The sequence below is a fragment of the Schistocerca americana genome, chromosome 3 (genome assembly GCF_021461395.2).
Source record: "Schistocerca americana isolate TAMUIC-IGC-003095 chromosome 3, iqSchAmer2.1, whole genome shotgun sequence".
Taxonomy (NCBI): Eukaryota; Metazoa; Arthropoda; class Insecta; order Orthoptera; family Acrididae; genus Schistocerca; species Schistocerca americana.
In genome coordinates, this window is record NC_060121.1 from 866,071,543 (window position 1) to 866,097,588 (window position 26,046).

The following is a 26,046-nucleotide window of genomic DNA, read 5'->3' on the forward strand; positions in this document are numbered from 1 at the left end:
TCAATAGTCATCTTCGAAACCCCGCACCTGTCGACACTGTCCGCCGAGAACTCCATGAAGCGAATATTCATGGACGAGCTGCTATACCCAAACTATTAGTGACGACAACCAACGCAAAGAAACGTAAATCATGGTGTCAGGGACATAAATCCTGGACAGCTTATCAGTGGAAACACGTCATATGGTCCGACGAGTCAACGTTTCCGTCAACATCGGGCCGAGCCAACGTCTGGAGAACGCCATAAGAAGCCTACAATCCTGATTGCTTGATTCCGACGGTCAAGCATGGAAGTGCAACTGTGACGATGTGGATAGCCATATCATGGGATTCTGCTGGTCCCATCATTACTCTCAAAGGCCGTGTTACAGCTAACGACTATCTGAACACTTTAGGTGATCAGGTGCACCCCATGATTCAAATGTTGTTCCTCAACAATCATGCCATATTTCAGGACGATAACGCACCTATTCACACATCCAGGACAGTACAATCGTGGTATGAGGAGCGTGTAACTGAACCGCAGCGCCTTCCCTGGCCAGCACAGTCTCCGGACTTGAACATTATCGAACCGTTGTGGGCGGTATTGGAGCGCAGACTCCGAAGCAGATTTCTCCCTCCCTCTTCGCTACAGGAGTTAGAAGAGGTTCTGATCGAATGGTGGCATAACATTCCACTGGAGACTATACAATCACTATATGCTAGTATTCCACGATGAATCACAACTGTACTACTGGCAAACTGGGGTCAAACCCCTTATACACCATTCCCAATTAAATACAGGTGTTCACATTATTTTGCCTATCCCTTGAAGTTTAAATTTATTGTTTTGGTTAAAAAAAATTATTTTGAAAACAATTTTATAAAAAAGCAATGTAGGCTGTGCCGTCTAGTGACAATCTGTTTAACTAACATGCACGAGAGCTGTTGCAGTTGTTTTGATACTTTACGCAAGCGCCGTCTATGATGCTGTTTCGGCCGCAGACGTCTATATAAAGACTTTAGAAGGATGTGTCTATGGACAATCTAATTTTACTACTATGCACAACAGCGGTTGTTTACTTTCTCTAAGCAAGCGTCGTGTACTGCGCGAATAAACTAAATTGTATCAACCTTCATGATCACTGGTAAGTATGGTTTACTTTCGTAACTTGTTTTATAACTTATTTAACTTTTAATTCATTACCTTACAGTGTTTGGAATGTTACGTTACACTTTTCCTAGTTTCAATACCATTAATATGCATCACGAGTGAAGGTAAAACAAACTTTTGTTGCTGGGAATATTTGTTTCTTATTAATTTATGTTAACAAGTAGATAATTCCAAAAAACAATCGAAAACTGTCAAATCTCCGCTGACTTTTTTCATCTGCGTTTCAGATCTCCGCGATGTCACGGGATGCAATGTGCAGACCGAGAGGGAGACCTCCAACGCGAGGGCGTGCCATACCACTGGAAAGCGTTAAAGGCCGCAGAAGAAGGTGTGCCAGACACAGTAACGAACAAAGGCAACTTCGACTTCAGCAAGGTAAAGAGGCCCACCGAGGTTGCAGACAAAGCCGCTTCGAAGCTCAACGGCAAAAATTAGTGCAAGACGAAGACTCTGTGTCACCAACTTACCTACTTCGCCCCCATCAAAATAAAGGGTGATCAAAAAGTCAGTATAAATTAGAAAACTGAATAAATCACGGAATAATGTAGATAGAGAGGTACAAATTGACACACATGCTTGGAATGGCATGCGGTTTCATTAGAACCAAAAAAATACAAAAGTTCAAAAAATGTCCTACAGATGGCGCTTCATCTGATCAGAATAGCAATAATTAGCATAACAAAGTAAGACAAAGCAAAGATGATGTTCTTTACAGGAAATGCTCAATATGTCCACCATCATTCCTCATCAATAGCTGTAGTCGAGGAATAATGTTGTGAACAGCTCTGTAAAGCATCTCCGGAGTTATGGTGAGGTATTGGCGTCGAATGTTGTCTTCCAGCATCCCTAGAGATGTCGGTCGATCACGATACACTTGCGATTTCAGTTAACCCCAAAGCCAATAATCGCACGGACTGAGGTCTGGGGACCTGGGAGGCCAAGCATGACGAAAGTGGCGGCTGAGCACACGATCATCACCAAACGACGCGCGCAAGAGATCTCTCACGCGTCTAGCAATATGGGATGGAGCGCCTGGTTCTACTAAAACCCCATGTCATTCCAAGCATGTATGTCAATTTTTACCTCTCTATCTACATTATTCCGTGGTTTATTAAGTTTTCAAATTTATACTGACTTTTTGATCACCCGGTACCAGTGCAAGAAGGCAACTACATAAACTACCAAAACCATATTGTTCTGATCGTCTGTTCCTTAAAGACAATGAAGTGGAAACACACCGTGTTGGTAATGTAGACCACATGTGAGAATATTGCCCTGCAACGTTGCTTGCAGCGTAATTCAGTGACAATTCAGCTAGCATGTGTTGCCACAAGGGAAAAGTTACCATAGAGAAGAGATTCAATACCCCATAGAACAGAACACCGGCTATACTAAGAACAACCTAGAAAATACGAGGGTTGTCCAGAAAGCAAGTTCCGATCGGTCGCGAATTGGAAACCACTGGGAAAATCCGGTAAAGGTTTGCACAGATGTGTTGGGCAGTGTCTCTAGTATGCCCGTCGATCGTGTCGCATCGCTCTTTTCAGTTCTGAGTGAACAGTGAGCAAGTAAAGCTGCGTAGAGAATAGCGTCTCCCGCCAAGTAAGAGGGCACGGTTAGAGATTTCACCTGTGTCATGCAGCCCACATAACACAACTGTCGAGCAGTTCCTTCTTCATGCCAATTCTCGGCCGCACACTGCAGGGGCAATGAAGACGCTCCTGCAGCGTTTTGGAGCGGCGACTATGTAGAGAAGTAGGTGGAAGGTGTACCTAACTGTTGCAAATAAATCGTTTCTGGTTTCCACTGTGGTTTCCATTTCGCGACCGATCGGAATTTACTTTCTGGGCAACCCTCGTATTAGACAGATTATCAATAAGCTGACATTTGCTTCGGTTCAGCTTAACTCGGTTGATATTCCTAGCAGTGACCCATTTTGGGCAGGTGTATCCTATGGTAGGGAGTTCCAACCTCCTGCAGGAGTTGCACCAACTGGCCTCTTAATTATAGATTTTGATTCTGCATTACAACATCGCGTAGAGAATAAAACCAATGTACCTTGCTGCAGGACATAATGGTTCGTTGCAAGCAATACATGATACAGACAATCCTTATGTATGATTGTTTAAATACGTAAGAGATGCAGCTCACAATACACCTGATTTTCATGTATAATATCTTCTGCGCTATCACCTGGTGGCACCGACGTAAGCTTCTAGTTGAGTGGTAACGGCTAGCTGTGCACATCATGAACCGTGCACGTTGTTTATCAAATCTGTATGCATTTGGCCCATAAGGCAGTGACTTACGCCACGCTAGTTGCGCATGTGCAAAAGTTCCTCAAAACGTGCATAACAGAAGTTATGCTCGCGATCCTGATGCCAAGTTTCACGGAGTCTAGAGGAGCAGTAGTGTGGCAGATTTAAGTGCTGTATGTTCCAGATTGCAGCATCTATGTTACGTTTAACAGCGTTCAAAGAAAAAAAAGTCTGCAGGGTGTCGAAAGTTAGGATGTTCACAGCTCTTGTGTTCTTACACAGCAACCACCATTGTCTTTGTAGCATGTTTTGTAAACCAACAGTATAAATGATGATTTGCGTGTATGTGATGTTCTGCATAATGGAGGAGGACCAATACCTGTAAGCAGACCAACAAAAATTCAATCTCTAACATTAACATTTAAAAACATTCGAAGATTCATTTTGTATGATTTTCATATTGTGGCCTAACCGCAAAAAAAAAAAAAAAAAAAAAAAAAACCAATAGAGACAGAAAATTACACGTGCAAACATCACCAGACTTATTCATGTAAACATACGCACTTGAAAATGAGAATAAATTATCGAAGCGCGCTGTCCTAAGCACCAAAGCATAAGAAACTGGGGCAGTTTTCATTATTTAAATCATCAGTGACACAGCTGCACACTTTCCTGAATCATCTAATATGATGAACGAAGTTAAATCCATGATTTTACTGCATGTGAGTGGCAGCCTGTCGTCATATTTTGTAAGCTGAATTCTTGAGCTGTAATGAATTACACATTAAGTAAAGGAAAATTCAGCATCACAAAACAGGTTACTTACACATTTTAACGAGTTTAATATATAATTTTCTTGTCTTTATAACCTTTATTTGCAACAGTCAGTGTACAGATGGGATTAGAAAGTATTGTTGCTAATTTAGGAAAAAAGGTACCTGGTTCCTGAAAATTTGAAAAACAAATTGATAATATTGCTGCATAATAAATCCTTCAGAGTGTTTAGCAAACGCTGAATCAGTTACACTGACTGTGTTGTGTGAGTTTTGCACTCAGTATTTTTAGAGAGCCCAGACTCGGACGTAATCAACCTGGAGGGAAGAAGCACCCCCTTCTTCGAGCTTCCACGTAGGCAGCCACCTGTCACGCCCGTTCCAGAAGTCGGTAAGTGCCTGGAAATAAACAAACAGAACACAGATACAGGGCATAGAATCGAACAGTGTAATTTAGTTAGATACTAAGTACGAGATAAAATTAAAAATCACGAATAGTGACTATAAACGAGATTTATGTATAGTTCTATCGAAAATGAAGCTCAAAAACGATGTACATGCTAAAACCAGAAAAAATAAAAACGTTTTTGTGAAATTAAGTCCAGGTTCTCATTCAAAATGGTCTTGCAGACTAATCGTAGGTAATTTTTGTCAAAAGTGGCTTAAACATAACATTTGTGCGCCTATTTGGATTAGCCGTTTTCAATTTTGAAAATCCAACTTGAGATTTGTGTTCACCGACATCAAAAATATATAATAACTTGTGGTTATTATGAAAATTGAACTAATAATACATATAAAAGTTTTTCCTAAAATTTAAACAGGTTTTTCTCGAGAAAAGAGTTTTCAAAAATGCTTGCAGTATTAAATATAAAATGTTGTACCTATTAACTTCTACCTTTGATTCCTGAAAAGCAAATACTTTTCTTGGGAGCTTATAGCAATAATATATGAAATTTGTTAATAGTAACTATTTTCTGCAAAGCCATAAGGAATGAAGGAAATCCTCAAAAATCGAACTCAAAGTTCTAGTTAGCACCACATCGTTAAGTTTAAGGTCATCTCATCGTAGTTAGTTATAAACTCGAGTAAACTTAACATAGTATCGACTGATGTTATCCATTTTAGATTTCAGATAATTCCTGACGAGCTAAACTGCCCACAGTCTGCTTACTTAAAACTTGCAGGCCCTTGATCAAACCATAATTATGGGCGCCATATTGCTTTTTTTGTATTGAAAATCTAAAATGATGTTCAAAGTATGATCAATCATAATTCTAAAACAGATCCGCTGCAAGTCTTTTCATTGCCTCAAAAAACAAATTCCAAACTTTGCCTATTTTTTACCCAATTGAATGAGAACCTGGCCTTAAGCTCCTAGCGTGTTTGAAAAAGAAACAAAAAGTGAGGTTGGCCACTTTGAAACACGTACTTCTTTCTCACCAATACCATCCCTTGTAAGTTTTTTTTTTTCCTCCTTTTAAATCTTTCGTCTTCTATTATAATTGTTGTGCGTGTTATACCCACAACATGTTAGAATAAGCATAGGAATACAGACTGCGAAGTTTGGTTAAAATCAAATTTCGGTAACGTTTTTATGCTAAAGAAAAATGAACCGCCAGTTTTTTTCTTCAATCTACATTTATTTCAGTGTTATTAGATTAACATAGAGATGAGGAAAAGAAATATAAAACAAAAAAATTCAATAACCTTGAAATAGATGATTCATATTAATCGATCTCTTTACACATTTTCTTTTATTTTTTGAGCTAGACAACAAAACAGTCAATATAGAGTCCCACATTGCCTACAGAACACTGTTTCCTCACATTTTTCTTGCAAAGTGCATATTTTCTTTGTTTCCCCAGTGTTGCGCATTCAATCACATATCCGTTTCCAGAAGTCCTGAATTCAGTTGGAACACGTGAAAGGGACGATTTTGGGTATGATGGATGTCCTGCCCTTTTCGGATCAGAAGCAACAGGTGATTGAAGAAGATATTCCCTTGCCACCATCCTCCAGAATTGAAGCAGTGGAATATTTTCATTCGAGAGGCAATAGATGACGTATGCGCGACCAACGCTACATCTAATGCATTCGTGAAAATGGTCAGTACCATTTCTTACCTTAAATTCTCGCACGATATTTCTGCACATTCCTGTCCAGTTTGTCCACTCCTTCCATATGACTGTTATATTCTGAAGTCATTCTTGGCTGTGGAACATGCATACCTTTATTCTCAGCTTTGCTCCATCCCTTTACTTGGCTTACTGGATGCACTGTCTCATAGTTTGTCAAGAGCTTTACGCAGTTGTTACCTTTCCACATTCCTGCCACTATTTCCGTATACCATTCAAATCGATGGTCATATGCTCCATTTCTTCTTCATGCTGTTCTCAGGTTCTATAGGACAGTTATTCATTCGGTTCATAAAGGTAGTTCCAGTTGCCCTCTCATTTCTGAGAGCTCTTTCATCAAACGGAAGCTCGTGAAAAAGTTATGAAAATGTATTTTGTGAAGTTCAAGAGTCTGCAGGAAAGAAATCATATTCAACGCAACTGATCCGCCAAGTCCCAGAACTGATACATCACTTGTATCCTTCCATTTTTCTTCATAGACTGACATATGGTAACAGAAACCGCTTTGAGAACATCACATGGCCCACTGTTTGAACCCATACCTCATTGATTTCCCGCGAATGAACTGTTTTAGGTAATGGTGTCCATAATATCGTACCATTTACTCATAAATGCTCAGACCCTCGGAGAAAACTTGAAATGTCATGAAATTATTAAACGGACGAATTATAAAAAGTTTATCCTTTTTGTCTGGTGGAATTCTGTTCATATGTGTGTTATCATTGAAATGAAGGTGGCGCTTTATTTCCAGATATCTGTTGCGATTCATGCACTGTGCTACACACCTTGTATCAAAGTCCTCATCTTCATTGCAGTATAGTTTTTCCTGTGGAAGAGCATGATATCCAGTGAAGAGTAGTATATCTATGAACTTTTTTATGCATCCATTGGATAACTCATAGCTATGATTATTGTTCTGTGCAGCATATCGGATGCTTTCACTGAGAATCAATTTCAATACCTTTTCATCAAAGCATTCAACAGCAGATTTTCCTTTTAGTGCTGCTACCAAACTGGCTTTTCGCTGTTCAATTTTTGTTGTGTCAGGATAGGTTTTAGAGTAAGTCGCATCTTCTGTTGTCCAATTAGAAGTGATAATAGCCTTCACTTTCTTCTTTCGTTAGCCTTCATGTTCCTCAATTTCCTTTTTTCCATTGACATGAATTTCCAAGGAACCTGGCACATCAGATGGAACAGTATTTTCAAACATATTTTCGTCGATATCTTCACAGTCAGACATCTCATCTACACGATCTGGAGGGAGCTCGACAATGTCAATGGTCTCATTCACATCACCATGATCACCATAAGAAGCCATGAAGTTCGGGTCATTTACAATTTCTTCAATTTCCATCATATAAAGAGCTTCGTAGTGACTCATTGTGCCTGAGGAGCAAATAAAAGCAAAATAAAGTTTTACATGGAAACTGTCATGAGCCGCAAATGGGGATCGATGGTCACACATCTGTCATGCAAAAATGAAATAGATCTTTGAAATAAACGATCCATAAACATCTTTTCAAACCATTACAGAACATGACTGTACACAGATATTGGAATTTACTTACATAATAATGTAACTTACACTGTTTTGAAAATATGCAGCTCTTGTAACGCTGAAAAATGTAGCTTCTTCACAGAAATAAAAGTGTACAACTCACTCGTTTAACAACAACTGACGAAACTTCAATGCAAGCAATCGACAAAGGTGTAGACAACAACGGGGAATGGTAGCATTCGATGCCAGCATTATTAGAATTGCAAAATTTCCGTTACAAATACAAATCCCCAAATGAGGATCATGGCACTTAATGGGTTAATATAAGACCAAATAAATTTACAAGAGACAGAACTATCAGTACACAAAACAGGTCAGAGGACTGTTTGCGGAAGCAACGACAAAAACATGCCACATTTAAAAGAATGTGAAATCCCCAAGATTTACAGCGTTTTACACAAGCTCCAAATAATGCGTGGACTTCAATGCAAGATGCTTTAAATATTTTCCATAACTAAAATCCGTCTCTAAATCTTTCAGAATATCCAAAGAGATTCCGATCCTATGGAAAGTACACCAGCGGCAAGGTACAACCAGTACCTTCACTGCGTGACAGCGATGGTAATTTTGTCTATGACAGTGACACTAAAGCGAAATTACTTATCATGGTTTTCCGAAATTCCTTCACCAAAGAAGAAGAAGCAAATATCCCAGACTGCGAATCAAAAACAGCTGCCAACATAAGCAACCTAGAAGTAGAAGCGACTTAATTCACGTAATAAAGGCAAATCTTCTGGTCCAAATTGCAAACCATCTAGGTTCCTTTTAGAGTGTGCTGATGTAGTAGCTCCATACTTATCGATCATATACGACCGCTTGCTCGACAAAAGGTCCATACCTAAGGACTGGAACGTTGCGCGGATCAAGCAATTACGAGAGGTAGGAAATAGAAGTAATCTGCTGAATTTCAGACTCATATCACTGACGTCGATTCGCAGTGTACTCTTGGAACATATACCGCGTTCGAACATTACAAAGAAAGCGATCTACTGGCATACAGTCAGCAGGGATGCAGAAAGTATCATTCTTCAGAAACACAACTGGCTCTTTATTCTCACGGACTAATGAGTGCTTGAGAATGAGATCGCTTTGTGATTTGTAATAACTTCAATACGTCGTTTTTCAAACCTTTACAAAACATATTCTCGTAGACTTCCCCCGCAAAATTACGAAAGGAAAAAAGTTACATGTTCACTGTTCGTACTATGAAACTACCGCATCAGGCGTGAGATTGTAATTTATTATTTTCTTATTAGTAATTCTAATCGTACCACATTTTTCAGGCAGTACCCACATATACCACTGAATGAACCGCGAAATTACGTCATTGTACGATACTTAGTTCAAGAGATATGACGTCATAAACTTTGAGATGCTCGAAAAACTAAGTTTTGCTTACAATGGAGCACAAATTACCCAGGCTACACTCACCCTGTGTTCCATAATGAGTGCACTTAGCGACTTCCAGCAATCTTTAAACGAAATTTCAAACCTTTCCTAAACTTTTCCTTGCTTACATTGTTTCGTCAAATACTCATTTAATATATTAACTCATCTGTAAAGTAATCAGAGGTCTGAAGCTAATTTATACATGAGAGCTCGATTCTTTAGAGGATCTCAGGTTTACACCTGTGCAAATAACATCTGCATATTATCAACATCTAGGTGACTTCTCGGCAATTCACAATGAAGTTCCTAGCAGTGGATTCATCGAACCACCTTCAAGCTATTCCTCTACCATGCCACTCTCGAACAGATCATTGGAGAAACGAAACTTAAATCTTTCTGTGTTGACTCTGACTCCTCTTACTGTATTACAATGATCATTTCTCCCCATGCAGGCGGGCGCCAACAAAATACACTCCCGGAAATGGAAAAAAGAACACATTGACACCGGTGTGTCAGACCCACCATACTTGCTCCGGACACTGCGAGAGGGCTGTACAAGCAATGATCACACGCACGGCACAGCGGACACACCAGGAACCGCGGTGTTAGCCGTCGAATGGCGCTAGCTGCGCAGCATTTGTGCACCGCCGCCGTCAGTGTCAGCCAGTTTGCCGTGGCATGCGGAGCTCCATCGCAGTCTTTAACACTGGTAGCATGCCGCGACAGCGTGGACGTGAACCGTATGTGCAGTTGACGGACTTTGAGCGAGGGCGTATAGTGGGCATGCGGGAGGCCGGGTGGACGTACCGCCGAATTGCTCAACACGTGGGGCGTGAGGTCTCCACAGTACATCGATGTTGTCGCCAGTGGTCGGCGGAAGGTGCACATGCCCGTCGACCTGGGACCGGACCGCAGCCACGCACGGATGCACGCCAAGACCGTAGGATCCTACGCAGTGCCGTAGGGGACCGCACCGCCACTTCCCAGCAAATTAGGGACACTGTTGCTCCTGGGGTATCGGCGAGGACCATTCGCAACCGTCTCCATGAAGCTGGGCTACGGTCCCGCACACCGTTAGGCCGTCTTCCGCTCACGCCCCAACATCGTGCAGCCCGCCTCCAGTGGTGTCGCGACAGGCGTGAATGGAGGGACGAATGGAGACGTATCGTCTTCAGCGATGAGAGTCGCTTCTGCCTTGGTGCCAATGATGGTCGTATACGTGTTTGGCGCCGTGCAGGTGAGCGCCACAATCAGGACTGCATACGACCGAGGCAAACAGGGCCAACACCCGGCATCATGGTGTGGGGAGCGATCTCCTACACTGGCCGTACACCACTGGTGTTCGTCGAGGGGACACTGAATAGTGCACGGTACATCCAAACCGTCATCGAACCCATCGTTCTACCATTCCTAGACCGGCAAGGGAACTTGCTGTTCCAACAGGACAATGCACGTCCGCATGTATCCCGTGCCACCCAACGTGCTCTAGAAGGTGTAAGTCAACTACCCTGGCCAGCAAGATCTCCGAATCTGTCCCCCATTGAGCATGTTTGGGACTGGATGAAGCGTCGTCTCACGCGGTCTGCACCTCCAGCACGAACGCTGGTCCAACTGAGGCGCCAGGTGGAAATGGCATGGCAAGGCGTTCCACAGGACTACATCCAGCATCTCTACGATCGTCTCCATGGGAGAATAGCAGCCTGCATTGCTGCGAAAAAGTGGATATACACTGTACTAGTGCCGACATTGTGCATGCTCTGTTGCCTGTGTCTATGTGCCTGTGGTTCTGTCAGTGTGATCATGTGATGTATCTGACCCCAGGAATGTGTCAATAAAGTTTCCCCTTCCTGGGACAATGAATTCACGGTGTTCTTATTTCAATTTCCAGGAGTGTATTTTCGCTTTGGAGGAGCAAGTTGGTGATTGAAATTTTATGGGAAGGTCCCGCCGCAGCGAAAAACACTTTTTTTTAATAACTGCTACCTCAATTCGCGTATCATAACAGTGGCACTCTCTCCGATATTTCTCGATAGTAACTTCTTCGCACTTTATCGATAGCCTCCGTCAATCCTGTATCATGCAGATCCCACACTACGCAGCAATACTCCATCAGAGGACGGATCAGTAGTGAAGGCAGTCTCTTTAGCAGACTTACTGCGTCTTGTAACTGTTCTGCCATTAAATCGTAGTCTTTTCTTTTGTTTTCCCACAATATTATCTATGTGATTGTTCCAGTTCAAGTTATTCTTAACTGTAGTCCCTACGTATTCAGCTAAATTTAGATTTGTCATTTATCGTGTAACCGGAATTTTGCGGACTCCATTTGTAACACCCATTTTCTACCTATTTTGTATCTGTGTCGCTATTTCTATGTCCGTTTGTACTGTTGCTTATGTAGAATGTTGTATCTGTTATGGAGATTCTTTGACTATGTATACCTATTTTAATTATGTGAAGTTTTAAACGATGTTGTTTAAATTATGCTTATGATTTTAGATAACTAATGGAATGATTATTATATAATGTACAGCAAATGACTTGGCCCACAGTTAGGGAACGTAGGGTTGAATGTAGAAGATGCGGGGAAGCCCCGCAGCTAATGAAGTAGCCTGCCAGAGTGGAAAAGATGTTGTTGTCGCACAAGTGGAAACTCGTCCTTTATGAAGGGTAAGGAGTCTGGGCTGAGCAGTGCTGGGGTTCACGTCTCGTTAGCGGTAGCGGACCATTGTGGCTCATATTTTTGGAATAGAGGTCAGAAGAGCTCAAGGGCAGTATTCATGAGCCTCGGATGCTGCATTTGGTGATACCATTATCATGGCATGGTTTTGGCCCTATAAAAATATAATTCTGACACCAAGAAGATCAGTGACAGGGCAGGGACAACAGTACTGCCATGACTGCATCGTCATCATGTTATCAGTCACTGCCAATTAGGCCACCAGTGCCACAAGCGTTCCACGAAATCGTTTATGTTTAGCAGTCTGTAAATGGACCAGGTATTTGTCAAATTTGGTTGATTTTAATAATAATCGTAGTGTTGCTGAAAACTCCATCTTACGCAAGTGAGTATCCCAAATCACAAACCTGGATAGAAATCCTATCCTAGTGAATTTAAATCCGAGTGGCCTAATTTATTATGGAAAGACTTATTCGGCAGCTGCAAAAATAGTTTTGACTGCTTTCTAATGTGTGGAGTTACAGTGTTTAAAGTTCAGTTCTATAATTTCAGAAATACTCCATTTCCAGTGCAAATTTAAATCAATCTGCAGTCATTTCCTTAAATAATTTGCCTTACTTGAAAAGCTGCCTGAAAATAGTAATTTGAAACGAAAAAATTATTAATTGTTGCATTCATGCACTTTGATCAGAATTACAAAGTTTTGTCAGTTTTCATCTCATGAGAAAGTGATTGAACTTGAATTTAATGCTGTGTTGGCATTTGCACAGCCAATTATTTTTTTTAATACACTCCTGGAAATTGAAATAAGAACACCGTGAATTCATTGTCCCAGGAAGGGGAAACTTTATTGACACATTCCTGGGGTCAGATACATCACATGATCACACTGACAGAACCACAGGCACATAGACACAGGCAACAGAGCATGCACAATGTCGGCACTAGTACAGTGTATATCCACCTTCCGCAGCAATGCAGGCTGCTATTCTCCCATGGAGACGATCGTAGAGATGCTGGATGTAGTCCTGTGGAACGGCTTGCCATGCCATTTCCACCTGGCGCCTCAGTTGGACCAGCGTTCGTGCTGGCCGTGCAGACCGCGTGAGACGACGCTTCATCCAGTCCCAAACATGCTCAATGGGGGACAGACCGGAGATCTTGCTGGCCAGGGTAGTTGACGTACACCTTCTAGAGCACGTTGGGTGGCACGGGATACATGCGGACGTGCATTGTCCTGTTGGAACAGCAAGTTCCCTTGCCGGTCTAGGAATGATAGAACGATGGGTTCGATGACGGTTTGGATGTACCGTGCACTATTCAATGTCCCCTCGACGATCACCAGTGGTGTACGGCCAGTGTAGGAGATCGCTCCCCACACCATGATGCCGGGTGTTGGCCCTGTGTGCCTCGGTCGTATGCAGTCCTGATTGTGGCGCTCACCTGCACGGCGCCAAACACGCATACGACCATCATTGGCACCAAGGCAGAAGTGACTCTCATCGCTGAAGACGACACGTCTCCATTCGTCCCTCCATTCACGCCTGTCGCGACACCACTGGAGGCGGGCTGCACGATGTTGGGGCGTGAGCGGAAGACGGCCTAACGGTGTGCGGGACCGTAGCCCAGCTTCATGGAGACGGTTGCGAATGGTCCTCGCCGATACCCCAGGAGCAACAGTGTCCCTAATTTGCTGGGAAGTGGTGGTGCGGTCCCCTACGGCACTGCGTAGGATCCTACGGTCTTGGCGTGCATCCGTGCGTCGCTGCGGTCCGGTCCCAGGTCGACAGGCACGTGCACCTTCCGCCGACCACTGGCGACAACATCGATGTACTGTGGAGACCTCACGCCCCACGTGTTGAGCAATTCGGCGGTACGTCCACCCGGCCTCCCGCATGCCCACTATACGCCCTCGCTCAAAGTCCGTCAACTGCACATACGGTTCACGTCCACGCTGTCGCGGCATGCTACCAGTGTTAAAGACTGCGATGGAGCTCCGTATGCCACGGCAAACTGGCTGACACTGACGGCGGCGGTGCACAAATGCTGCGCAGCTAGCGCCATTCGACGGCTAACACCGCGGTTCCTGGTGTGTCCGCTGTGCTGTGCGTGTGATCATTGCTTGTACAGCCCTCTCGCAGTGTCCGGAGCAAGTATGGTGGGTCTGACACACCGGTGTCAATGTGTTCTTTTTTCCATTTCCAGGAGTGTATATTCAAAGACTGCTTATCAAACCACATTTGCTATTTAAAGAGTTATAGTTTGTTGTTCGTTACGTAATTAATAATGAAGTAAAGCAAAGACTCTTCAGAGACAGTGTAGTTAGATTTCCATTCTGTTTAACTGCTTCAACCCGAGTTTAAGAAAGAAATATTTACTGTGTTGGCTGTTCTATTGCAAGATGGTTAATGCATTGGCATAGAGACCCTCTACTAAGCAATAAAGTTATAGAGTATGATCATTAACAGACCCTTTGATTTAAATCAGTATTGCTACTAGTTTCATGTGTGTTAGTGCTTGGTTCTATAAACTGCTGCATCTAGTTCATTTTAGGTACGTGTTGTTGAGAGGCATATGTTACTGTTTGCTATTTCATTGAACATCTGTTTGTCTGACTTACTAGTTATTAGCTAATAGCGCTAGTCAGTAGCAAAGATGGCGGCTCGTACAGAAGTTTTAGTAAGTGGCTCCGTGAAAAACGCCTATATCATGAATATAAAGTGAATTTATGCAGTGAAAGACTTTCAAATGGTATTTGACTATGTTCAGTGTGCCAAAAATGGATTCATTCGAAGTGTATCTCACGTTTCGACGAAGAAAACACAAAACGCGTTTGTGGTGTAACTGACAGCTGTTCGCGAATGGCGTATTTACAAAAACATGGTAGTGTACATGAAGGAAAGATAGTTTCTACATTAGAACAGGGATTATTGTGTGCAAAATGATATGTAAGTAATCTGGAAACAGTGATAAATGAAATCAAAAAAGAACAAAAAGTGGAAAATGAGCCATTTTCTATGCCTAAAAAAAACTGGTGTGTGAAACAAAACGATAAACGTTCGAACTGAAAACAACGAACAAATATGATCCGCTAGATAAAAATGAAGATACAGTCAACCAGGGAAATAAGAAAAATGATTTCACATCTCCAAGAAGTACCTCGAAGAAGCGAGAAAATACTAAACATTCGCGAAATCTTGCACCAAGTGAGAAAAATAAGGAAGGTGATGTTTACATATTTTCAACTAGCCACGGAATAGGCTTAGCAGGTATTATGGCCACTATGCAAACTAAACTAAAAGTAACTGGTTTTACCCATCCTGGCGCACCTCTAGATGAAGTTCTAAAAGACTGTGAAACAACAGTTCAAAAGATTCCAAATGGGTCATTATTGGGGGAGGAAACGATTTATATAAGAACGAAAAAGTAAATGCAACCAGGGCTGTAAGAGAATCTTTAGGAAAATTTATATATTCCGATGTATATGTCGGAAGCATTCCGCGCAGGCATGACCTGATAGAAGTTTCATGTGTAAACAGAGAAATCGTTAACATTAACATAAAATTGAGGAAGATATGTAGCTTTTTCTCTAATGTTACATTTATTGAAGCAACAAAACTCAGTGAGAGAACATTTCACAAAGCATGGCCTGCACACAAACAACTATAGTAAACAAATTCTGTGCAAAGAGATATTAGAAAAAATTAGCAGCACAGAAGAACAGGCACATAGGCCTATACCATTGTCATTGAGGGAATAAATAGAAGATACAATACTATATCCAGTAACAGAGTTAAAACAACCACAAGATGAAAGAACAGAAGAGAAAACATCACTCTACCCTGCAGAGGAGGGAAAAGCAGTGTCATCATCAGCAGAAAAAGAAAGAGTGCCGACACCTGCAGAAGGAATAGTGTCGTCATCTGCAGGTGAAGAAACTGTGACAGAGGTCACTCAGGCAAGGTACGAGAGAGGAGAAACAACAAAGAAGAAAAAGCATCTCAAGGAGCAGGACTTTTTGTACCTGTAGGCTCCACAGAAACTCAAAACGTCAACACAAGTATTTCTAATATAAGAATCTTGCAGCAGGATGTACAGCATGCATCTAGTAAATTAGAACAGATAGAAGTACTTCTAGCTTCAGAGTTACCACATATATTTATTATGTCAGAACATGGGCTGCAAGGAAATGAAATTAATGTTTACAACATACAGGAATATCAAAAAGTTGCTGCTTTCTGCAGATTTGAACATAAGGGCGGAGGGATGGCAGTCTATGTACACAGTAAAATAGAGGTTATCATTCCATAATCAGTAGACAACTGTACATAAATGCTGTTTGAAACTGCAGCAATACAGACAACATATTATGGGGGAAAAGATGTGATTATAGGTATCTACAGATCACCAAACAGTCAGATAAATGGATTTCTAAAAGAATTAGGAGTACTGTTCGATAAGGCTGGCAGGGAATTTCTTATATAATTGTAGCTGGTGACCTAAATATTAGCACACTAAAAGACAACTGTTATACAAGGAATTTTCAAGATCTGATTAAAACTTATGCACTTTATTTAGCAGTAGACAGTCCCACGAGATACTGTAAAAATACAGGAACATTAATAGGTCACGTGATCACTAATGTACAAAAGAGCAGGCAGACAGTACAGGTCATAAACACGACGATTGCAGACCACTATGGTGCAGAAGCTGAATTAGCAGGTAACATAGGAAAGCCAGAAAAAACATTTACAGAGATTAGACAAACTAAGCAAACAAACATAGATAGGCTACAAAGGCTATTGGAAACCAAAGACTTCAGTGAAGTATACTTAACAGAAAACCTAGATAAAGGATGGGAATCATTCTGCAAAACGTTAAGAGCATTAGATAGATGTTGCATGTGCATTAGTACATAGAGAAATAAATAAGAATAAGAATAAAAATTGAGTCACACTAGAGGTAAAAAAGAAAAGAGGTGAAAAGCATGTTTGAAAATTGTCAGTTAAGGCCAACCCAAGAAAATAGCGATGCATAAAAGGAAAAGAAGAAAACATATACCAAACTGATAAAAGAGATTAAATCGACATATTAAGAAAACAAGATAGCAACCTCAACAAATATCACTAAGACCATATGGTCTCTCATAAATGAAAAGAGGAAAGGTGTAGGGTGGAATACACTGATAACATGACACTTGAGGTAAATGGGAGGGAACTCAGAGATGCACAAAATGTCGGCAATATTTTTAAACAAACATTATATTGAAGTTGTGGACAAATTAATAACTCAAAATAATACTACCAAAATAAACGCAATAAACATCCCATATGAGACAAAATGCTTATTTCTGACCCCAACTAATTAATGAGAAATTGTAAAAATAGCACACAGTTTAAAAACAAAAAACACTGAGGGACTAGATGGTATTTCCTCTAAACTAATTAAATGCTGTTTACGATGGGTATTAAAGCCATTAACCTGTCTGATAAACTTATCTATAGAAAAAGGAATATTTCCAATGTGCGTGACAATGAGTAAAGTAATCCCTATACATAAAGGAGGCTGCAAGAAAATCCAGGAAATTACAAACCTATAACTATTAAATCTGTACTCTCTAAAATAATAGAAACCATAATAAAAGAGAGAATATTACATTTTATACAAACATGCAACATTCTCAACGAGAAACAACATGGATTCAGAAAGTGTAAATCTACCAAAACAGCAATAGCTGATTTCATAACACTTGTACCTAAAGAACTTGATGAACAGAAGAATGTCTGTAGTATGTTCCTGGTCGTATCTAAACATTTGATTGTGTACATAATGACATCCCATTAGAAAATCTTCATTGTTATGGTATAAGGGAGAAAGCAGTAGACATCATTAAATCGCTTTAGGAAAATAGAAAGCATTTTGTAGAAATAAAGCAAAAAGTGAAAAATAATATTACAAATGTCTTTCGAAATTTTGAAATTGTAGAATAAAGAGTTCCTCAAGGATCCATCCTTCATCCACTACTTTTCATTTTGTATGTCAATGATATGCCCAAATCAGTATCTGATAATGTAGTCATGTATGCAGGTGACACTTCATTTGTTGTTATCAGTTCTACAACAGATGACCTGCAAAAAAATGCTTCGCTAAATATGAAAAGTGGAAACAATTATTTCATGGAAAACAACCTCTTTATAAATGGAAATAAAACAACATATATGCAGATAAATGCAAATAAAAACACGCTTTGGGCTACATCACAGTCAGGCTTGGAGCTCTAGAACTAAATGAGACAGACAGCTATAAATTTCTAGGTGTAACAGTGGCTATGTACACTCCTGGAAATGGAAAAAAGAACACATTGACACCGGTGTGTCAGACCCACCATACTTGCTCCGGACACTGCGAGAGGGCTGTACAAGCAATGATCACACGCACGGCACAGCGGACACACCAGGAACCGCAGTGTTGGCCGTCGAATGGCGCTAGCTGCGCAGCATTTGTGCACCGCCGCCGTCAGTGTCAGCCAGTTTGCCGTGGCATACGGAGCTCCATCGCGGTCTTTAACACTGGTAGCATGCCGCGACAGCGTGGACGTGAACCGTATGTGCAGTTGACGGACTTTGAGCGAGGGCGTATAGTGGGCATGCGGGAGGCCGGGTGGACGTACCGCCGAATTGCTCAACACGTGGGGCGTGAGGTCTCCACAGTACATCGATGTTGTCGCCAGTGGTCGGCGGAAGGTGCACGTGCCCGTCGACCTGGGACCGGACCGCAGCGACGCACGGATGCACGCCAAGACCGTAGGATCCTACGCAGTGCCGTAGGGGACTGCACCGCCACTTCCCAGCAAATTAGGGACACTGTTGCTCCTGGGGTATCGGCGAGGACCATTCGCAACCGTCTCCATGAAGCTGGGCTACGGTCCCGCACACCGTTAGGCCGTCTTCCGCTCACGCCCCAACATCGTGCAGCCCGCCTCCAGTGGTGTCGCGACAGGCGTGAATGGAGGGACGAATGGAGACGTGTCGTCTTCAGCGATGAGAGTCGCTTCTGCCTTGGTGCCAATGATGGTCGTATGCGTGTTTGGCGCCGTGCAGGTGAGCGCCACAATCAGGACTGCATACGACCGAGGCACACAGGGCCAACACCCAGCATCATTGTGTGGGGAGCGATCTCCTACACTGGCCGTACACCACTGGTGATCGTCGAGGGGACACTGAATAGTTCACGATACATCCAAACCGTCATCGAACCCATCGTTCTACCATTCCTAGACCGGCAAGGGAACTTGCTGTTCCAACAGGACAATGCACGTCCGCATGTATCCCGTGCCACCCAGCGTGCTCTAGAAGGTGTAAGTCAACTACCCTGGCCAGCAAGATCTCCGGATCTGTCCCCCATTGAGCATGTTTGGGACTGGATGAAGCGTCGTCTCACGCGGTCTGCACGTCCAGCACGAATGCTGGTCCAACTGAGGCGCCAGGTGGAAATGGCATGGCAAGCCGTTCCACAAGACTACATCCAGCATCTCTACGATCGTCTCCATGGGAGAATAGCAGCCTGCATTGCTGCGAAAGGTGGATATACACTATACTAGTGCCGACATTGTGCATGCTCTGTTGCCTGTGGCTATGTGCCTGTGGTTCTGTCAGTGTGATCATGTGATGTATCTGACCCCAGGAATGTGTCAATAAAGTTTCCCCTTCCTGGGACAATGAATTCACGGTGTTCTTATTTCAATTTCCAGGAGTGTATATGATATGGGAGCATCAAAATAATAACATGTGCAGCAAAATAGGTTGAAGCATATTTCTGATGAGAAAAATGCCAAAGTCAGTAAACAAACACACTCTATAAACAATGTAGTATGGACTAATCCATTCACACCTTTCATATAGCATCCTGGCTTGGGGAAATGCTGCAAATGTGCACAAAGTATATGACGATTACAAAAGAGAGCCCTACGATGCTTCGCGAAAGTATCACCTAGACAACCCTGCAGCAATAAATTCAGGGAGCTCAAAATTTTAACAGTACCATCACAAACAATTATCCACTTAAAAATTAACTGCACTGCATTGCTAAACAGAGAATATCATGAACATAATACAGGAATAAAAATGACTATAATATATAAGGAAATCGGCTAAAATTGACAAAGAACTGGTTAATGCTGGGCGCATACTGTACAACAGTTTACCACAATGTGTAAAGATGATAGAGAGTATGTCTCTTTTCAAAATAAAATTAAAAAGACATCTGATCAATATTTGCCCTTACAGTGTTAATGAATATCTTGAAGTAAAAAATTAAATAGTGTGTCAGTATACATTTTTTATTATGTACTTTAATGACATTTTCTGTTAAAATTCTATAAAATATATGCATGTGTACTATCTTTTTGTAATTGGCTATTTATATTTGAGATTTATGTACACATGAAGTGTCAAATATCGTTGTCTGAAATGATCTACGGTCGAGTAAAGAATAAAGTATTTATCTGCAAGGTTAGGTTACTATGTTGTAGTGTGAATAGATACAAGGAAAGAGTTTAGTGTTCTCAAGGAAGGTTAGGTTAGCCTTAACACTGCCTTCTGCTTTATTATATTGCTTGACACAAGAATGCCTAATTAGGCTGCTGACCGATATTAATATGTAATGCTATAACTTGCTGTTGCGCTGGAAGTACGTCTGTTCCCTGACCCACTTGTTTACTGTTACTTATACTCTGCTGGAGTGTTTCGGAAACGAATCCCAGTTTGATTGTTCTGTTTGCATTAGGTTACCTCACGGTCACTACTTCTTAAAAATTCCTCGTCGAGGTATAACGTTAGCATCGATTGTCGTTTAAGGCGACCGGTGTTACCGATACACTTTTAGTACTCACGTAGATGACTTCGCACTTCTCATTATTTAGAGGGAATTGCCGCTTTTCGCACCATACAGATTTCTTATCTAAATCGTTTTGCAATTTATTTTGATCATCTGATGACGGTAAATGAAACCATCATCTCCAAACAATCTAAAGAGTGCTGCTCTAATTGTCTCCTAAATCGTTTATATCAGTTATGAACAGCAGAGGGGCTGTAACACTTCCTTTGGGGAACGCCAGGTATCACTTTGGTTTTATTCGATAACTTTCCGTCAGTTACTTCGAACTGCGACCTTTCTGACATGAAATCACCAATTCAGTCGCATAACTGAGACTGTACTCCATATTCTGAAGCTATGTGGCTACCTTTGGCTAAGTCTTTTTTCGAGGTAAATCATAATGTTCGAGCACAGTATATGTTCCAAAATCCTGTTGCAAATCGACGTTAGTGATATGGGTCTGTAACTTAACGTATTGCTCCTGTTTCCTTTCTTGCGTGTCACCTGTGCAACTTTCCAATCTTTGGGTACAGATCTACATCTACATTTACATCCATACTCCGCAAGCCACCTGACGGTGTGTGGCGGAGGGTACTTTGAATACCTCTATCGGTTCTCGCTTCTATTCCAGTCTCGTATTGTTCGTGGAAAGAAAGATTGTCGGTGTGCCTCTGTGTGGGCTCTAATCTCTCTGATTTTATCCTCATGGTCTCTTCGCGAGATATACGTAGGAGGGAGCAATATACTGCTTGACTCCTCGGTGAAGGTATGTTCCCGAATCTTTCTACAAGCGAGCTTTTGTATCAGCATACTCCGACAGGAACCTAACCGGTGTACAATCTGGATGCGACGCCTGGCCTTTATTAATTGATTTAAGCTACTTGGCTATACCGAGTTTATCTACGTCTAAGTTATATGTGTTAGAACTTGTTCTTGATTCGATTTATGGAATATTTACTTCGTCTTGTTTGGTGAAGGAATTTTGGCAAAATGTTTTCAGTAAGTCCGCTTTAGTAGTACCGTTATCAATACCATTAACATTGCCATCACGCAGTGAAGGTACTGATTGTGTTTTGCCGCTGGTGTACTTATCATACAAGTAGAGCCCATTTGGATTTCCTGCAAGATTTCGAGACAGTATTTAAAAGCATCTCGCCTTGAGATACAGGAACGAAGTAATTAGACGAACTCTTTCATACATTCCAAAATAATGTTCTCTGGAGGAAACAATGGGCGAGGTGACACAGTGATCAGCACGCTGGACTCGCATTCTGGAGGAAAATGGTTCAAAACCCCCGTTCGACCATCCAGATTTAAGTTTTCCGTGATTACCCTAAATCGCTCCAAGCAAATACAGGGATGGTTCCTTTGAAAACTACCACGGCCGATTTCCTGTCCCCATATTTTCGAAGTCCGAGCTTATGCTCCGTCACTATGACCTCGACGTCGACGGGATGGTAAACTCTAACCGTCCTTTTTCTTCTAGTGGAAACAGAATACTAATTAAAAAATTACATAAATTTCAGGCATCAGCGAAATGGACAGTTGCTGACGTTTCGCTCCTGGTAATCGTGGAGTGTTTGTTACCTCCTGGAAGAGGGATTAAGAATTACTGTCAGCTACAAACTCACGTTTGTAAACCTTTACATGGTGGCTGTGACTTTTGGAAGCCAACATTTTCAAGTCATAAAAATAATGTCAGTGATCTGTATGTGTATAATGTTTGATGTAATGATAAAATCTTTCATCTCTTACATTTGCACACCAGGTTTCATGAATGTATGGCTTGCCATCTTCCACTGTTGGGAGAAATTTGCGCACTAGATAACCCTATTACAATGCACATTATTAAAAAATACGTCTTACCGTGGGTGACGTATTGATCCATGGTTTGTTTCCTCCAGCATTCAGTGCGTAGTCAGGGAAGTACCCGTTTGTTCCTCCAATAGCCAGGTTAATGATGATGTAGTACTGAAAATATTTTACATAACTGAGTATGTGCTATCATAAAAATGAAGATCACAACTAAATGACTTAGAAATATAGATCTAAAATAGTTACCGTGTCGCAAAACATTTATAAAAACCGTATTTTTATATGTGATGGGCTCGTATATTCGCCTATGGAAGTTGTGGAAATAATATATTATCGATGAATTTTATATTTATTACTGCTTCTATATATTTATGATGTTTGTTAAATGTTCTTGAATATTCTCAGACCCTAATGAAATACTTTGTTCATAAGTAATTCCAGTAATAAGATTAGACACGACAGCACATGTTTGTCTGATAAAAGAAGGACGTAAGTCTCTCGTATGCACGACGAAAAACGCAAAACCTACAAATGCAACGTATATGTGAAAACATTCCATCTTTTCTTTAGTGAAGTATAGTAATATCTTTGAATGAACGTAAGAAGTGTTAGAACAAATTTCAAAACTCTGTCACGATCTTGGTCTGAGCAAAGGAATCTGCAGCAATATGTGAACTTCTATATTTTCAGGGATCTTTCAGGCAGTTCCTCTTGATATGGTGTGAGAAAGATTAGCAATATCTGTTGCCTAAATATCTTGTGTACTGCTTTCCTCGCAAGGAAACTATATTTTCTTCAGAATCTTTTCGCTCCTGTTTCTTTTTCAGCTCTGTTATTACCTGTTCGTGAAAGTAAATGCCACACATCACGTTTATCATTTGCCGCTATGCTCAGTCACTTATTCACCACATTTCAGATTGCTTATTCTTCTTTGCGTTTTCAGTGGATAGCAGGATGTCTACAGATAAAACTTGAGCATCGTAATTTACTATCTTTTACTGAAACGTAAAGCTATTTGAAACATATACTTGATGTAATTTACATTGCAGTATATCTGTCGACTGCTTAGGAAGCGTGGAACTGAAGTTATAGCTTCTGTTCCTCACATATGAACACAATACTGCATAATCTTTGAACGACATTTCCCTTCACTATTACTGTTTCCGGGTCTGACTGACTCTTTCTGTAGTCTAAGAAGTTGCATACTTATAACTTCAGTGATGTTTCCTTTGATACACAGAGATATATTTTGTACATTCCTTCTTCATTGTAATGCCACATACTGTGGACCACAAAGAGTGTTCAAATTTCGCCTCGAATGATTTAGTCTTATGTATAGTCAAAGACCAGTTTGAGAAGCTACTGAAAGACTAATTGCTAGATAAGTATCATAGGGTTGTAAGAACCTTAAATGTGAACTTAGCGCATGCCTCACAAAAAGAGGCGAAGTCAGAAATTTATTGTGTCTTACCTCTTGATCGAAAGGAGCCATTTTAGTAGCGTATCTCCATGGGTTCTCAGCCGCTGGTAGATCTGTATTAAATTCTCCATAGCTCCAGAAACCTTCATCTGTAGGAGTAACCGTTCCTATTTCGGTACCATCAATACTGAACTTCATGTAGTCTGTAAATTACAGAGAAAAACCCACTAAAAGCTGAAATAATGGTACGAACATGGAGTAGTGATATGACAAAACGAAACGACTGAATGAAGGTATTTGACTTCTAAAAAAGTGTGTGAAATAAATACATATTAAATGTACATTATAATAAAGTACAATACAATAATATTAGCTTCAGAATGCAAGTATCACTAGAATTTGAAATGTCAAATAGCTGTACTTAAATAGCAGACTTTTTCGTATGTCATATACAATAGACTCTGTTTCACTCCTACAGCGGTAATGGAGGCTGATCATTTCAATAGGAGTAGGTTATCTCTGCTAAAATAAAATAAAAATTCAGTTGTGATAACTACTCAAACTGTATGAGAAGAATTTTTTCTTAGACTCTCGCACAACTGTTGAAAATCTGAGAAAGGGAACTTTTTAATATATAAAACATTTCTTTCCTTTCCTTGTGTAGAACTTTGCGTCACGAGTACAACAAGTGTACAAAATATTTTGATGATGTGTCAGAATTTCTTCAAGACAACATCGCCCCATGAAGGTAATTGAAATTTAAACATCCATGGACTAAGGTCCACTGAAAAATACTTCCTCTCTCCCATGTTTACTTATCTGCAGCTGATTAAGCGAATGATAATGAAGTGTGTGACACCGATAAAAGGTGAAGATAATATATCCGGCGGTAGATGATGATACATTATTCGGAAATACCCGAGAGTATGTCTTCATCATAATCATTTGCGTAATAATATGTAACACATTCAGTAAAGCAACCAATATAATTCAATACAGCATAGACTTTACGAATTTTTGCTCGTTCCTGTTCATTATTGACATATATTCGTTGATTTCAACCCAATAGTCTACTATTTCTTACGAATGACAAAAAATTTCTGCATTTTCAGAAAAAATAAATTTGTTTAAAAACAGCTTTCTTAGTATTACATCTACAGTTTCTATGTAACTGAATTACAAGAAACGTGTACCTATGTTTGAAGAAGACAGAGGGAATTACGAGATGATATACTACTAAAAATGGTAAGTGCGATATGAAATTAATAAAATATCTAACAGATAGCGAGTAGACTGCCACGCCTTCAGGCAGCAAAGTGTTAACTGATACTTTAAATGGTGAGATGCTCCGTTGAGGAGTTTTGTGATAGTCATGCAATTCATCGTCCTTTATGCACAATACTGCTGTCGGCAGAGTGCTATAAAAGAAATTCACAGTCATTGAAATTAAATGAAACAAAATATATGCAATTTTTTACTACCAAAGTCTTACCAGATCGTTAACAATAGCTGCATGGGAGAAAATCAACAAAATTTAATAAAAAAATAACCTAAATTTTTAAGTGTTTGTTCTGATACGAACCACAACCGCATTTCGCATGTTGCAGATCTCCTTAAACTTCGAAGTTCTGCTACTTTTGCACTAAGGATGATATCAGAGTGGAGATGAATTATAAAAAACTCACTTTTCCTAAGTTGACTCATTGATTTCTTGTGGTGACATCAACTCCTCACAGGGGAAAGTGTTTGTTCACAGACACCTGTTATGTGGTTAATATGTGGTGAACAGCCTAGAGCATCTTGTGAATAGCAGTTTAAACAATAATTGCCTGTACTGAGAACAGCCTTACCGAACATTAACTTCCTTATGAAGTTTGTTGTCAACAATCTACGACAGTTTGCAAACAACCATAACAGGTGTTGAATAGGGATGTGGAAATGGGTTATAATTTCTTGAATAACTGAAAAAAACTGATTGGAAAGAATAGTTGAG

At 40.8% G+C, this 26,046-nt stretch overlaps 1 protein-coding gene across 1 annotated transcript in view; it reads right to left on the bottom strand.

Annotated features, from left to right (window-relative positions):
- Positions 1-4,231: 4,231 nt before the first annotated feature.
- Positions 4,232-26,046, bottom strand: part of LOC124605806 (beta-1,3-glucan-binding protein-like) — a 111,412-nt gene continuing 89,597 nt past the window's right edge. Inside the window, exons 5-7 of the mRNA XM_047137709.1 lie at positions 24,105-24,256; positions 22,685-22,789; positions 4,232-4,581 (exon numbers count right to left, since the gene is read on the bottom strand). Of these exons, the coding sequence (XP_046993665.1) occupies positions 4,471-4,581; positions 22,685-22,789; positions 24,105-24,256 (368 nt within the window). The 3' untranslated portion in view covers positions 4,232-4,470. The remainder of the gene's footprint in view (positions 4,582-22,684; positions 22,790-24,104; positions 24,257-26,046) is intronic.